Source organism: Mus pahari, chromosome 2, assembly GCF_900095145.1.
Source record: "Mus pahari chromosome 2, PAHARI_EIJ_v1.1, whole genome shotgun sequence".
Classification (NCBI taxonomy): domain Eukaryota; kingdom Metazoa; phylum Chordata; class Mammalia; order Rodentia; family Muridae; genus Mus; species Mus pahari.
The window spans coordinates 2,261,799-2,274,823 of NC_034591.1; the positions used below are offsets into that span (position 1 = coordinate 2,261,799).

Genomic DNA, 13,025 nt, shown 5'->3' on the forward strand with positions numbered 1-13,025 from the left:
CTCTGTCGTTCACGTTGTACTGGGTACTACAGTTATCTCTGTCATTCACATTGTACTGGGTACTACAGTTATCTCTGTCGTTCACGTTGTACTTTTAAAAACACAGAGACTTGTGTGCTTTGGCCTGAAGTCCTACTGCATGGCCAGAGCAGCTTGAGATGTTTAGGGGCTCAAAGTTTAGGTTCTGATCACAATCACTGGTTCTGCAGTAAAAATTTTCATTTTAAGAATTCATAAACTTTATGTATTTATTTATTTGGGGGAAGGACTTGTGCATGGAGTGGTATGCATGTGGTGGTCAGAGAATACCTATAGGACTCAGTCTCTCCTTCCACCACATGTAAAACTGAGCGGTCAGGCTTAGCAGCCCTTTACCTACTAAGCTACCACACAGGGCCTGGTAAAGTTCTCATCTGAGCTGTTCTTATGCTTTCCACTTCTCTACTAGTTCTCTCCTAGGTCTTTCTATCTTTCCTTCTATCAAGGCTAATCTGGCTTGTCAACTTGACTGCCATTCTGTGGGTTTTGTTTAACAATGGCAAATACTGTATCACAGTCATCCAATCCCTTTAACGTAATCTTTCACGGCATCTCATCTAGCTACTGCACTAGCATACTAACTACTCTTTCCTACACGACCAATCTCTATAGCATAGCTAAGAGAACTTTGGGAAGCCTATTTTATCCCTTCCACTAAGTCTTCTACATACTCTTAAGAGGTTTAGTAAGATGAAAGACCACCCATGGAGTCTATGGAATTTGATCAGATTTTAGTCTCACTCCTCCCTCCAACTCTTACTTCATGTTCTCTAGACAAACACATTTCCTGTAACTACTGAGCTGTGCATAGGCTCTTTTCAGGACTTAAAGATCCTTTATCTCTATTCTAAAGCCCTGATTAATCATAATTATTGTGTGCATCTCTGCCCAAGCACAGTCCCTCAGGAAGGTCTACCTATAGCAGTTACTTTTGCTCTTTAACACTTTCCATCCCTTATATGTATCAGCTATATGCACACATACAAACACACACATTCCTTTTTCCCTAGTCTGTGTAGAAGTAATGTCACAACATTGCTTACCAGTTTTTCTAGCGGCATAGCCTAATATGGTTCCTAGAAAAAAATCCTTATAAAATTAGTAAAAATGTTTATCTCTGTCTTCCCAGTATTTATCATAATGTATACCACAAACTAAGTAGCGTTAAAATCCTATAGTAACCAAGTAAGTGATGTGCAACAGAGAAATAAATGCAGCAATGGTCCTAATAAGGACAAGAAACTTTTGTGAGGACTGTAGTGGTCTGAAAGATTAAAAAGAAATGCATGGATTCTAACTGCTGAAAGCTTTTAAATTAAAGCTAAACTCAGACTTGTATTAGTCTTATGCAAAGAAAAGTTACCTCACACATTAAAATACACCATTTATACTTACAGGCATAATCTGCAATCACAGGCGTTGCATGGGAAACCCGACTTAGTAAGGAGGATTTTCCAGCATTTGGGAATCTGAAATACATTATATATGTGCATTATAACAAATAACAGAATTAGTTTATGTTTCTGAATACTCAACATTTCAAGTGTTTACTACTCTAGTTGGTGGTGTAAACCTGGGAGATCAGGGGCTAAAAATAAGGTGGACTAAAGTCTCAATCAATAGCCAGTTTTATTCAAAGCATCAGGAAATTTATATTTGGGGGATAAAAAGAATCACATGAGCAAGGTGTTCAAGCACAAGAATAAGTCACATGTTTCAAACACATGTTTTTCCATAGAGGCATGTGAGTAACAACAGCTGAAGAAAACTCACTCCTATCCGCTACACCTGCAAGGAACATGAAAATACATTCCAAGAACGATTCTATGTTTCGAAGAAACTGGAGTCACAAAACTCATGTTTTCCTGGAGTTTTCTCACAAGCACTCAGAATTCTCATTCTTGGACTCTGTTCTGACAAGAAGTGGATTTCTTGCCAGATAGTGATGGCACACACCTTTAATCCCAGCACTTGGGCGGAAGAGGGAGGTTCAAGGCCACCACAGTCTACAGAGTTCCAGGACTACCAAGCTACCTAGAGAACACCCCTCCTGTTTTGTTTGTTTTCAAGACAGGATTTTCTATGTAGTCCAGGCTGTCCTGGAACTCTGTAGACCAGACTGACTTCAAACGCAGAGATTTGCTTGCCTCTGCCTTTAAACCCTTCCCCTCTCAAATGTATATTTCTTGAGTATTTCTGGAACTATGATTAGAATACAGGGATTACACCGCAATACTAGAATATGCACTCTATATTCAAGAAACAGAGGAGTCAATTCCTCAGTCTCTCTCCACAAGATTGTAAGTCTAAAAGAATTTTAGAATACTTGAGAAAAAAATATACTTATGAATAAAGTAAATGTATGGATTTAAGATTTAAGAGAGTAAAGTACCTCTTTTTTTTAATTTAGGTAAACAAATATTCAGGGCTGGAGAAAATGGCTGAAGGGTTAAGAAGAGACTGCACTGCTTCTGCAGAGGCAGAGTCTGTTTTCAGCCCACTAGTGGCTGTAGTAACTCCAGTTTCAGAGGGATCTGACAGGTCAAACCTCTGTACCCACTGGATTCACCTCCATAAAGACACATGTGTATACACATAATTAAAAATAATTCTTAAAGCTCAAGACCTTGTAATTCACTCTCTCTCTCTTTTCTCTTAATTTGTCTTTCTGTGTATGGGTGTTTTGCTTGTATGCCTATGCACCACATGTGTGTCTGGTGTCTGCTGAGGACAGAAGAGGGAATTGGAGAGCCTGGGAGTTATAGACAGTGGTGGATAGCCATCTGGATGCTGAGAATTCAATTTGGATCCTCTGGAAGAACAGCCAGTGCTTCTCACTGATGAGTCAGCTCTTTAGCCCTGCAATTCACTATCTTTAGCCAAACACTGACAAAACATTATTTAACTGAACATTACAAACACAGACAAAAATAGAAAAATAATTACTGTGCTAATCACCTAGCTTACTATTACTATTAATATACTATCAATACCATTTTTATTTAATTTTTCCTTTTTCTTTTTTTTTTTTGAGATTATAATATAACTACGACCTTTCTTCCTTGCCTTTGCTCCCTCGCAATTCTCTTTCAAATTCAGTCTCTTATTTCATTGTTATTGCATGCATGTGTGTGTGCTCACACATATATATTTCCAAATATAATCTGTTCAATCCATATAACATTTATTGTATTGTATTTATGTTTTCATACAGATAATAGTTAGCTAGGTTTCTAGTACCATACATGGTATTTCCTCCCACTGCCCCCAACCCCTGAGACAGGGTCTCACTGTGTAGCGTTGGCTGCCTTGAACTCACAGAGATCAACCCGCCTGTGCCTCCCAAGTGTCAATATGCTGAGTTTGTCTTAAGTCCAGTTAGAAACCTGTTGGTTGCTGCCAATGTGTATGTGCCACTATTGCCCCCTTGGTCATGATGCCACGCTGGTTATTGATAGGTTCATGAGTCTCACAGTGGGGTAAGACTGGGTTGCCTTCCTCTTTTGGAAGCTTACATTGTTTCCATGAAAACTAGCCCTCAGGGAGGAAGCATTCTGGTCAGTTTTAGCTCAGGAGTCTCCAATTTTTAAAATCTGGTTGTTTGGATACAAATGAAATAAACCATTGGAACTATAATTAGCTGGACAGTCTCTGAAATCTCTTTTTCACATACGCTTACCTTTCATTTGTTTCTCTTTTGCAATTTATTTTTAAAGAAACTGGGCCATTTGTCCCACAGAGCTTCTTTTGTATAGTTTAGACTTTTCTGCTGCCATGTACATAGATAGCATCATTCAACATAGTCCTTTGCCCTGGATTTTATAAGTTTTGTTCCACTAGAGATGCTTGACTACTAAAATATGCCTTGATTTCCTTTGAAGAATATTTCATAATTTATTGATCTTTTTTAAACTGCATGATATTAAGAACAACTTTTCAATGGTTAATACACAATTTATCCAGCCAGCTTTCTAATGACATTCATACTGCTTCTAATTTGTTGCAATTATAAATAACTTTGGAAAATATGTATATGAAAGCCATCGAGAGGCCTCTGAGACTGCTCAGTGAGTAAAGCCTTACACTTGTGTTTGATCCCTGGGATCTACATGGGGAAGGGAGAAAGCCAACTCCTGAAAACTATTCTCATTCTATACATGTGCTATGGCAACTGCATACCCACACACACAAGTAAATGTGATAAAAATATGTACATAACTAGAAAGAGATATACTTTTCACGGATAATTGGAGCGGGAATAGTTAAACTGTTCTGACGCCTTCTTCTGGCTTCTGAGGATATCAAGCATACAAGTGGTACAGATATTCTTGAAGGAAAAACACCAACACATAAAATAAAAATTGAAAAACAAAAGGCAGTATGGCGATTGTCTTAAATTTTTGTATCTTTAATCTCTTTATTGTAATAAATTTCTATATGAGTAAACATGGGTTTAAAATATATGATCACTTTAAAGGCTTTTTGACTTTATTGATATTTTCCCTTAAGGGACCATTCTGTATTAAGTATTAAATATAAACTTTAAGCATAAAAATTAAAAATAAGGACCTGTCCTAATGCTACCCCCCACAGGCTCCTTCTGTGATTTATCTAACTTCTCTACCCAGCCAGACCTTCTTCCTTCTCCAGCATCTAGCCTGGTGAGTTTCACTGGCTTCCTCAGCCAGCCACAGGTAGTCTGGGTCACACATTCAGTGGCCCAGGCTAGTCTATTCTCCTCTGCAGTCATCTGACATGTTCTCCCACCCCCAATCAACAACTTCCCATCTAGGCCTATCTACTCCTGCTCCCCCGCCCCCAATCCAGGCATCACAAGACACATCTTGTATACTGCCCCAGTCCACTCTGCTTATGTGACTGACTATTCCGAAACTCAAGCCATTTCCAGTCTTCAGGCCCAGCCTATTCATCCGTCCTCTTTTCTATCCCAACCGGCTCTGTCTATATCAGACTTAGAACCAGCAAAGTCCACATGCCCAAACCAACAAGTCCATATACATAGATTTCATTGCAAAAATATCAGCGATACAAAATGATCAAGCCAGTATCTTCTCTCTGAAACCTGCTAGTCCTTTAGAAATGTTCACCAATGAGAATTATGTAGATGAACTCCAGGACACAGAATTTAAAAGAACAACCATAAGCTTTATCAATGAATAAAGAATAAAGAACTCAGTTGACTGAGTTTAAAGAAAATATAAACAGCTCAGTGAAATTAAGAAGAAAGAATTAAGGGGAATAAACGTCTGAGTGATGCCCAAAGCAACACAAACATAAAGCTGAGGGAACCGACATGACAATCCAGGACTCACTCGGAAGAGGATCGAACTCAGCTTGTAAGCTAAAAGGAAAGCCTTTGGAGTAGAATGAATCAAACAGAGAGGGAAGAAAGACTCCGGAGTGGAAGATAACACTAAGGAACTAAACAAAATAGGCAAGAAATATGACAAATTAAAACACACACAGAAGAAAGGAACACAGGAAATGTGGAACATCATAAAAATTACAGGTACTGATAAGGGAGGAGAATCCCAAATCAATGGCATAGGCCAGACCTCCAATAAGACAACAGAAGAAAACTTTGCCAAACTAAGAAAAGACACAGCCATAGAAATACAAGAAACAGAACACAAACAAACAAGGCCAGAAAAGAGAATCTCCACAGCACATCATAGTTACAGCAATAAAACACTAAGTGCAAGAGAAAAACCACAAGCCACATGTAAAGAAAAAATCATCAGAATAACAGTTGGTGTCACAGTGGAGACTGAAGGCCAGAAGAGCCTGCAGCTACGCATTCCAAGTCCTAAAAGACTATGCCAGCCAGGCTGGACTAACAGTCCCAGCAAAACTATGTGTCATAATTGAAGGATAAACAAACACTTTCTATGATACAAACAGCCTTTAAAATTATATTCAACAAACCCAGCCTAAAGAGAACACAGGAAGTAATACTAGAGGCTGATGAGAGGAATGGGCACAGCAGAGAGACTGTGAAAAATGAAATATGAAACCATGAAATATGAAATATGAAACCATGAAACACCGCTGAGGACACAAACATGCCCCAAACCAACCAGACAGTGACCACCTGACACACACACTTCAGTAATGACTTTAGATATCACTGCCCTCAGTTCTTCATCAAAACACACAGGCTGACTTACTGAACAGGTGAAGAAACAATAGCCATCTCTCTGTAGCTTACAAGCGACACATCTTACCTTTAAAGATACGTACTGCACAGACTGAAAGGATGGACAAAAGTACCCCAATCACACAGGACCAGGAGGCAAGCAGGAGTCACTAGCTTGACAAAATAGACTTCAACCTAAAACTAGTCAGAAGAGATAAAAAGGGGCACTTCATTCTGAGCAGGGGAAGAACTAACCAAGATGCATCTCTTATCCTAAATATAAATGTACGAGATGCTGGGGAACCCAATTTCATAAAATATGCATTCTGGGTTTAAAGACACAGATTAATACCAACCCATTAATAGTAGATGAACTCAATATCCCATTTCCTCTACTAGACATGTCATCCGGACAAAAATTAAACAGAAATATAAGAATTAATTTACATCACACATCAAATGGACTTAACAGATATTCACTGAGTATTTCACTCAAACACCAAGGAATGTTCATTCTACTCAGCAGCACACAGTTTTTCTAAAACATTCCATATCCCTTGACACAAAACAAATCTTTACTAATCCAAAGAGACTGAAATAACTCCTTGTATTCTAGGTGATCATAAAGCAATAACATTTAAAATTTGGCCAGGCATAGTAGCATATGCCTTATATTCCAGCACTAGGGAATCAGAGGCAAGCAGATGACTGTAAGACTGAGACTAGCCTGGTCTATAAAGGAAGTCCAGGACAGCCAGGGCTGTTACACAGAGAGACCCTGGCTTGAAAAACCAAAGAGCAAATGAATGAATAAATGAATGAATGAATTTAAAATGCATAGCAAACAAATCTCTAGTAAATACACAAACTCATAAAGATTAAATAACTCATCACCAAATAGTGAATTGGCCAAATAAATAAGGAAAAAATAATTTCCTGCACCTAAATGAAAATGAATTGAGCAACCATGAGGGTGCTGGGAACTACCAACTAACCCAGGTCCCATTAAGAACATCAAATGCTTTTAATAACCAACTCAGCTCTCCAGTTGAAGCCGACACACACACACACACACAAAATACAATTATAAAACACATAATGAATGTATGTAATTTTTACCACATCTAGTTTATATAGCCGGTGATATACAAATAACACAAACTAAGAATTCAAAGGTCAGTAAGAAGCTATTAGTAGCGAAGTTTTCCGGGAATCCAGTTATATACAGATGCAGGCATGGTGACTGTGATGTTCACTTTTAATTGTCAACCTGACCCAATCTAGAGTCAGCTGAGCACAGTCTCAGTGACGGATTATCTATATTAGGTTGGCCTGTAGGGAAGTCTGTGAGGGACTGTCTTGATGGTGCTGGCTGATATGGAAAGACCTATGCTGAAAGTGGGCGGCACCATTCCTTGGGACTGGCCGTCTATGGCCATCATGGCAGGCAGCATGGCAGCAGACAGTCCGTAGGAGTGTCTGAGAGTTTACATGAGGCAAAGAGAACTAACTAGGAATGGTGTGGCCTTTTGAAACCTTAAAGCTGGCCACCCAATGACACACCTCCTCCAACAAAGTCGTATCTCCTAGTCCTTCTTGAACAGTTCCACCAACTGAGGACCAAGCATCCAAATATATGTACCTATGAGGACTGTTCTCATTAAAACCACCAAACCAGCACCCGAGAGGCTGAAGCAGCAGGTCCATCAGTTTGAGGCTGGCCAGAACTGTATGGAATTTCCAAACCAACATAAGCAACATAGGGATCCAAGAAGTAAGCAAGCAAGCAAGCAAGCAAGGGGAGAGAGGGAGGAAAAGAGGAGTGGAAGGAAGAAAGGAAGAAAGAGAAAAAAAGAAAAGCAATTTTAAGACTTTTTCTTGCAGGAATATAGTGATGAAATTTGTGCCTCAACTCTTAATTTTTAAGGGTCAATTGTATTTTTAACACAAAGTACTAATACACAAATTACATAAACTAGGAATGTCTACTGCCCAAAATTACTATTTGCATTTATTTTGTAGTCTTGAACTGTCTGATGGACATATTATAAGAATATAAATGATACTTACCCTACTAGGCCTACATCAGCTATAACTTTTAAGTCAAGGTGAATTATTCGCTTCTGGCCTTTTGAAGGTAAGAAATTTGTATGTAATTTACCACCAAGGCCACCTTTAGCAACCAGAATTCTGTCTTCTTCTTTATTGAGTTCTCCTTTAAGAGGAAAGACAACAAACATTAATAAATAAAACCAATAATATGTTTTGTTTTGTTGCATAAATATATCAAGAAGTTCCAATTTAAAACTCTAAAGGGCTAAACTGTAACATTGAATTTCTTAAAAACAAAAATAAAAACAAAAACAAAAAAAAAACCCAACACACTTTTAAAAGCAACTCTCTAGGGCTGGTTTGGAGGTAAAGTGTTTGTATGGACACAAGGCAAATAAATACCCCAGAAAAAATACTTCTGTACATAGTTATAAGGAAGCTGATTATATGTTTTAAAACCAAGTAAGTATCCTTACCTCTTTAAAGCCATCTTAAATCTAGCAGTAAGTTGAATACATTTTATATACATTAAAAAAATCTTTAGTAAGCCAGTAGCTAAAGTTATAAATGGTAAAAACGATTCTTCTGAAAAATGGCTGTGTGTGAAGAGACCTGCCACCAACTGTGATGAGCTGAGTTTTATCTGCAGAACCCACAGGATGGGAGGAGAGAACTGATTCTGTGAACTGTCCTCCAACAGGATGGAGGAGAGAACTGACTCTGTGAATTGTCCTCCGACAGGACAGGAGGAGAGAACTGACTCTGTGAATTGTCCTCTGACATGATGGAGGAGAGAACTGACTCTGTGAATTGTCCTCCAACAGGATGGGAGGAGAGAACTGACTCTTGTGAATTGTCCTCTGACCTCCACGTGTGTGGTCTCCCAGTGCACAAAATAATGTAATTTTTATATTGAAGAACATTTTCCTCACAAGTTAGGGAGCTCTTTTGCCATTTCCTGCATTAACTTTTGAAACTATGCTCGTCTTTCACAGGCATAGCAGCCAGAGCCTCACCTAGCACTTGGCCGTTTTCATCAGTCACTGAGATACCCACAGGAGCAGGCACTTCACAGTCCTTTCCCTTGGAGCCCTTCAGTGCACTAACTCTACAAAAAACAAAACAAAGCAAAACACCACTAAATCAAATATTTACAATGCTAAATAATAGTCAGCCCGTCTCACTAAAATAGATATTAAAAGGTTAAATACTAAAAAGAAAAAATTATTCCTATTTTTTCACATTTTATACTTACATGTCCTATACAGATGTTAATAAGTTGTTACTAAGTTAATCACTAAGTCATTTCAACCTGAAATGAACTGATATATTATATATCTGAAATCCAAAGGCAATTTCTACAATACAAAGTACAGAGACCCAGCAAGTCTAATGAGTATCAATTTTCTAAAAAGATGACAATAACTGGAGTACTTAAGTTGGAAGAGGCTAATTGGCTACTTTAAAGTTGCTTACATTAAAATAAGTTGGTATAACCTTCTAACAGTAACTCCACTTGTAGGAATTTATCAAAAAATTAAATATGTAAAGAACATCTACACAGGATATCATTAAAATATTGTGGCTATGGCAAGAAAAAAAGGACAGTACCAACACTAGTCTAAACTGCTTTGCTGCCAAGTGATAAAATATTAACTCTGATACTGTGATAACAGCTTTCAGAATAATTTTAGGCATGAAAAGAGCATTGTAAAATACTGTTGCTCTGTTATCTTATTTCTTTATGCTGGATCTTATACACAAACATATAATTACATTTGTAAAACCACAATGTATTAGAAAAGTCAAGTCAAAGCAAATAGTGGTTATATCTGAGTGAAAGAATTATAAATGAAAGGTTTCCCATGGTGGGGAACTGCTGGGGCATTACTGAAATTTTGCCCAAGGTAAGTTTGGAACAAAGAGGGATTCAGATAACATCTATTCCCAGGAAGAAATACAAAAGGAACACAGGGAGAATAAATGGTCAAATGTCAAAGCCACCAAAATGGTCAGTCACGTTAGACTCTTGCTTGATGAGAATACAGAAAGTCACTTGGTTATCAGTAAAGTTCTACACTCTGCTTTCCCCAGAAGCGTCTGACTCCCACGAGGCTCCGAGCATCCATCCCGTAGGCACTTACCGACTGTTTGCTCCTCTTCCAGCCACAAACCGTTTCTGAGGATATTTGTTTTTAAGTTGTTTTAAGGTCATATTTTTATGGGCCACAACCCAGACGTCGCCACCTCTTCCACCTTCTCCACCTAAACGAGGGTAACCCATTCCACCGCTTCCTCCCTTGGTGAAGATTCTCAGGTTATCAATGAAATTTCCATACTTAAGAAAATGAGAGAGAGAGGATATTTATACATCAAATATTCTATATCACTAATTTCATTCTACTGAGGCTTCTCTCAGGAAAGAATCAAAGCTGTGTGCATAGCACTGTATACCCCTTTCTCACATTACCTCCTTTCCCACTCTCTCCCTCAATGATCAATTGTTTCACCTAGCCCCAAGGTTTCTGCCCTTTCTCTGTTTTCATTCCAAACCTCTCTCCAAGGTGATCTCAGAAGGTACTAGTAACTCTCCCTGCCCCCACCCCCAAGAAAAAGTTAAGCTATTAATAGTTTATAACAACTGAAAGCAGAAATGCCTTTCATTTACATTTGAAACCCTTTAAATAAGTAACTATAATAATAAGTGGGTATCCACTGAATGGATGTTCCCTCCAAAACAAAATGCTTTTATATTTAAGTACACTGTAGCTGTCTTCAGACAGCACCAGAAAAGGGCGTCAGATCTCACTATGGATGGTTGTGAGCCACCATGTGGTTGCTGAAAATTGAACTCAAGACCTTGAACTCAAGAGCAGTCAGTGCTCTTAACTGCTGGGCCATCTCTCCAGCCCTCAAACAAAATGTTTTAAAAGCGGCAGCAGCAGCAACAACAGCAAAAAGCTGTCCCTTCAGTTAATTACCAAAGCTTATCTGCTCACCAAGACTGAACAAACGGATGGCTTTTTCCCACAATTCTTGCTTTCTAAGAAGCCTAGCCCCTTTCCAGGACCACTGTTCTCTTAGAATCTTGACTGTGAACTCCAAATAGTCTTTCAGGGTCTCATCATTCCTTCTTAATACATCTGCCACCATGAGCCAAGAGCATCTCTTTCCCCCTTAAGTGAACCTGTTGTCTATGTTTCTCTTTACTCAGAAACAGTCGTGACTTTGGGGTTCACTGCTTCTGAAATAATAAAGTTTACAGTGCTGGATTCAAAGCCCTCACTGGATCTCACCGGGACCGCTGTCATTTGTTGGAGCTTTACTGTTCTTTTCTGAGCTGCTCACTCTCCCTGCCACTCTATTCATGCTTTCTCCTCTGTGTAGATTATCATGTGTCCTATCATAAACCCACTTTCTGGTGTCAGTTTCAATGTATACAACTAAACTATGGCTTATGGTTGTATGATCGGAGGAGGCATCTTTGGACTATCACTCTCATTGATTCTCTGGCTTTGTAGCCTTCCTCGGATACTGTATTATACCTTCTGGTACTTTACATTCCCTCACTAGATTGGTAACTTCTTATAAAGCTCTTCTGTCTTAATCCTAGGCTTTCAAATTACAGAGCAATCGTTTAAATTAGTATTCGCATTTTTGGTAATCTGCAGTACTTTTGGGTATCAAAAATATCTATGGGTTTAAAAAAAAACTGAAGGTAGACCACCCTGAGATATTCCCGGTAAGGGCTTTTAAAGCTGTGTTCAAATATGTGACTTTTTCTTTCTTTGTATTTATTAAGGACTCTCATTTATAATGGCTGGTAGTAACAACAGCTTAGGTACACGACTTCTAGCTTTCACAAACCGTTGCCAGTTAGCTCACTGTGATTTTATCTTTTTTCAAATCGAAGCGGTTGATTGCAGATTGTTATAAAAGTGGATTCTAAGGCAGGCACTACATAAAACTTGATGTAAAATCTCTGTACGAGGCACAGCAACCATACACTTTGGCTTCCAGAAAAGTCTTCAGAAAAATATTAAAAGCAGTGCAAAGGAGGAGAAGTGTATAAAAGCAGGTTATGGACTCTCTTTTAAACAACAAGAACCGAAACAACCAACCAAAGAAGCCTCTGCCCGGCACGTGCACCGCAATGTCACGTCTAAACCGCAGGCAGGTCCCGCAATTATCCTCCCACGTGCTTTGGGGAACGTTATAGGAATTCCCTAAAGCTGGACCCCAAACAGGCATAAGCGTGTCGGAGACACAATCTTCTCCCAGGACAGCGGGAACCGAGGAGCGACAACCCAGGAGGAGAGCGCCGAGAGACGCCAAAAGCTGGGGGACGACCCCCCCGACACGGACCTTTCTCAACAACGCGCAACCGCGGCGCACCATGAGCTCCAAGGGGTTAGGACCGCCGCCCGCAGAACTCCGACCAACTTCGGACGGGCGCGCCTTCTGACGTCACCGCTGGTCGCCGAGGTGACGTCTCAGCGGATCCGCGCGTGCGTGCTGCGTCGCGCCCGCGGAAGGTGGGCGTGTGCTTTGGACGCCGCCGAGTGCAGGAAGGAGAGTGCGGAGCGGAGGTTCGTCTAAGTGGTGTGTAAGGGCTCCGGGCAGGAGTCTCTGGAGCTGACGTTTTGAAGGCTATGAGCTGGAGGCTGGCCTGCCTCACAAACATATTTATGGTAGCAGAAGAACCTGAGGCGCCAGGGTTTTCTCACGTTGAAAGAAAGACCCTTCCCACAGGAATGACGACACACTTGTACAAGAC

General features: G+C 39.7%; 1 protein-coding gene across 1 annotated transcript in view; it reads right to left on the minus strand.

Annotated features, from left to right (window-relative positions):
• Positions 1-12,713, minus strand: part of Gtpbp10 (GTP binding protein 10) — a 22,078-nt gene extending 9,365 nt beyond the window's left edge. The window contains exons 1-5 of the mRNA XM_021191133.2: positions 12,614-12,713; positions 10,393-10,586; positions 9,265-9,356; positions 8,267-8,411; positions 1,435-1,508 (exon numbers count right to left, since the gene is read on the minus strand). Coding sequence (XP_021046792.1) covers positions 1,435-1,508; positions 8,267-8,411; positions 9,265-9,356; positions 10,393-10,586; positions 12,614-12,646 — 538 coding nt within the window. The 5' untranslated portion in view covers positions 12,647-12,713. The remainder of the gene's footprint in view (positions 1-1,434; positions 1,509-8,266; positions 8,412-9,264; positions 9,357-10,392; positions 10,587-12,613) is intronic.
• Between the last annotated feature and the right edge of the window lie 312 nt (positions 12,714-13,025).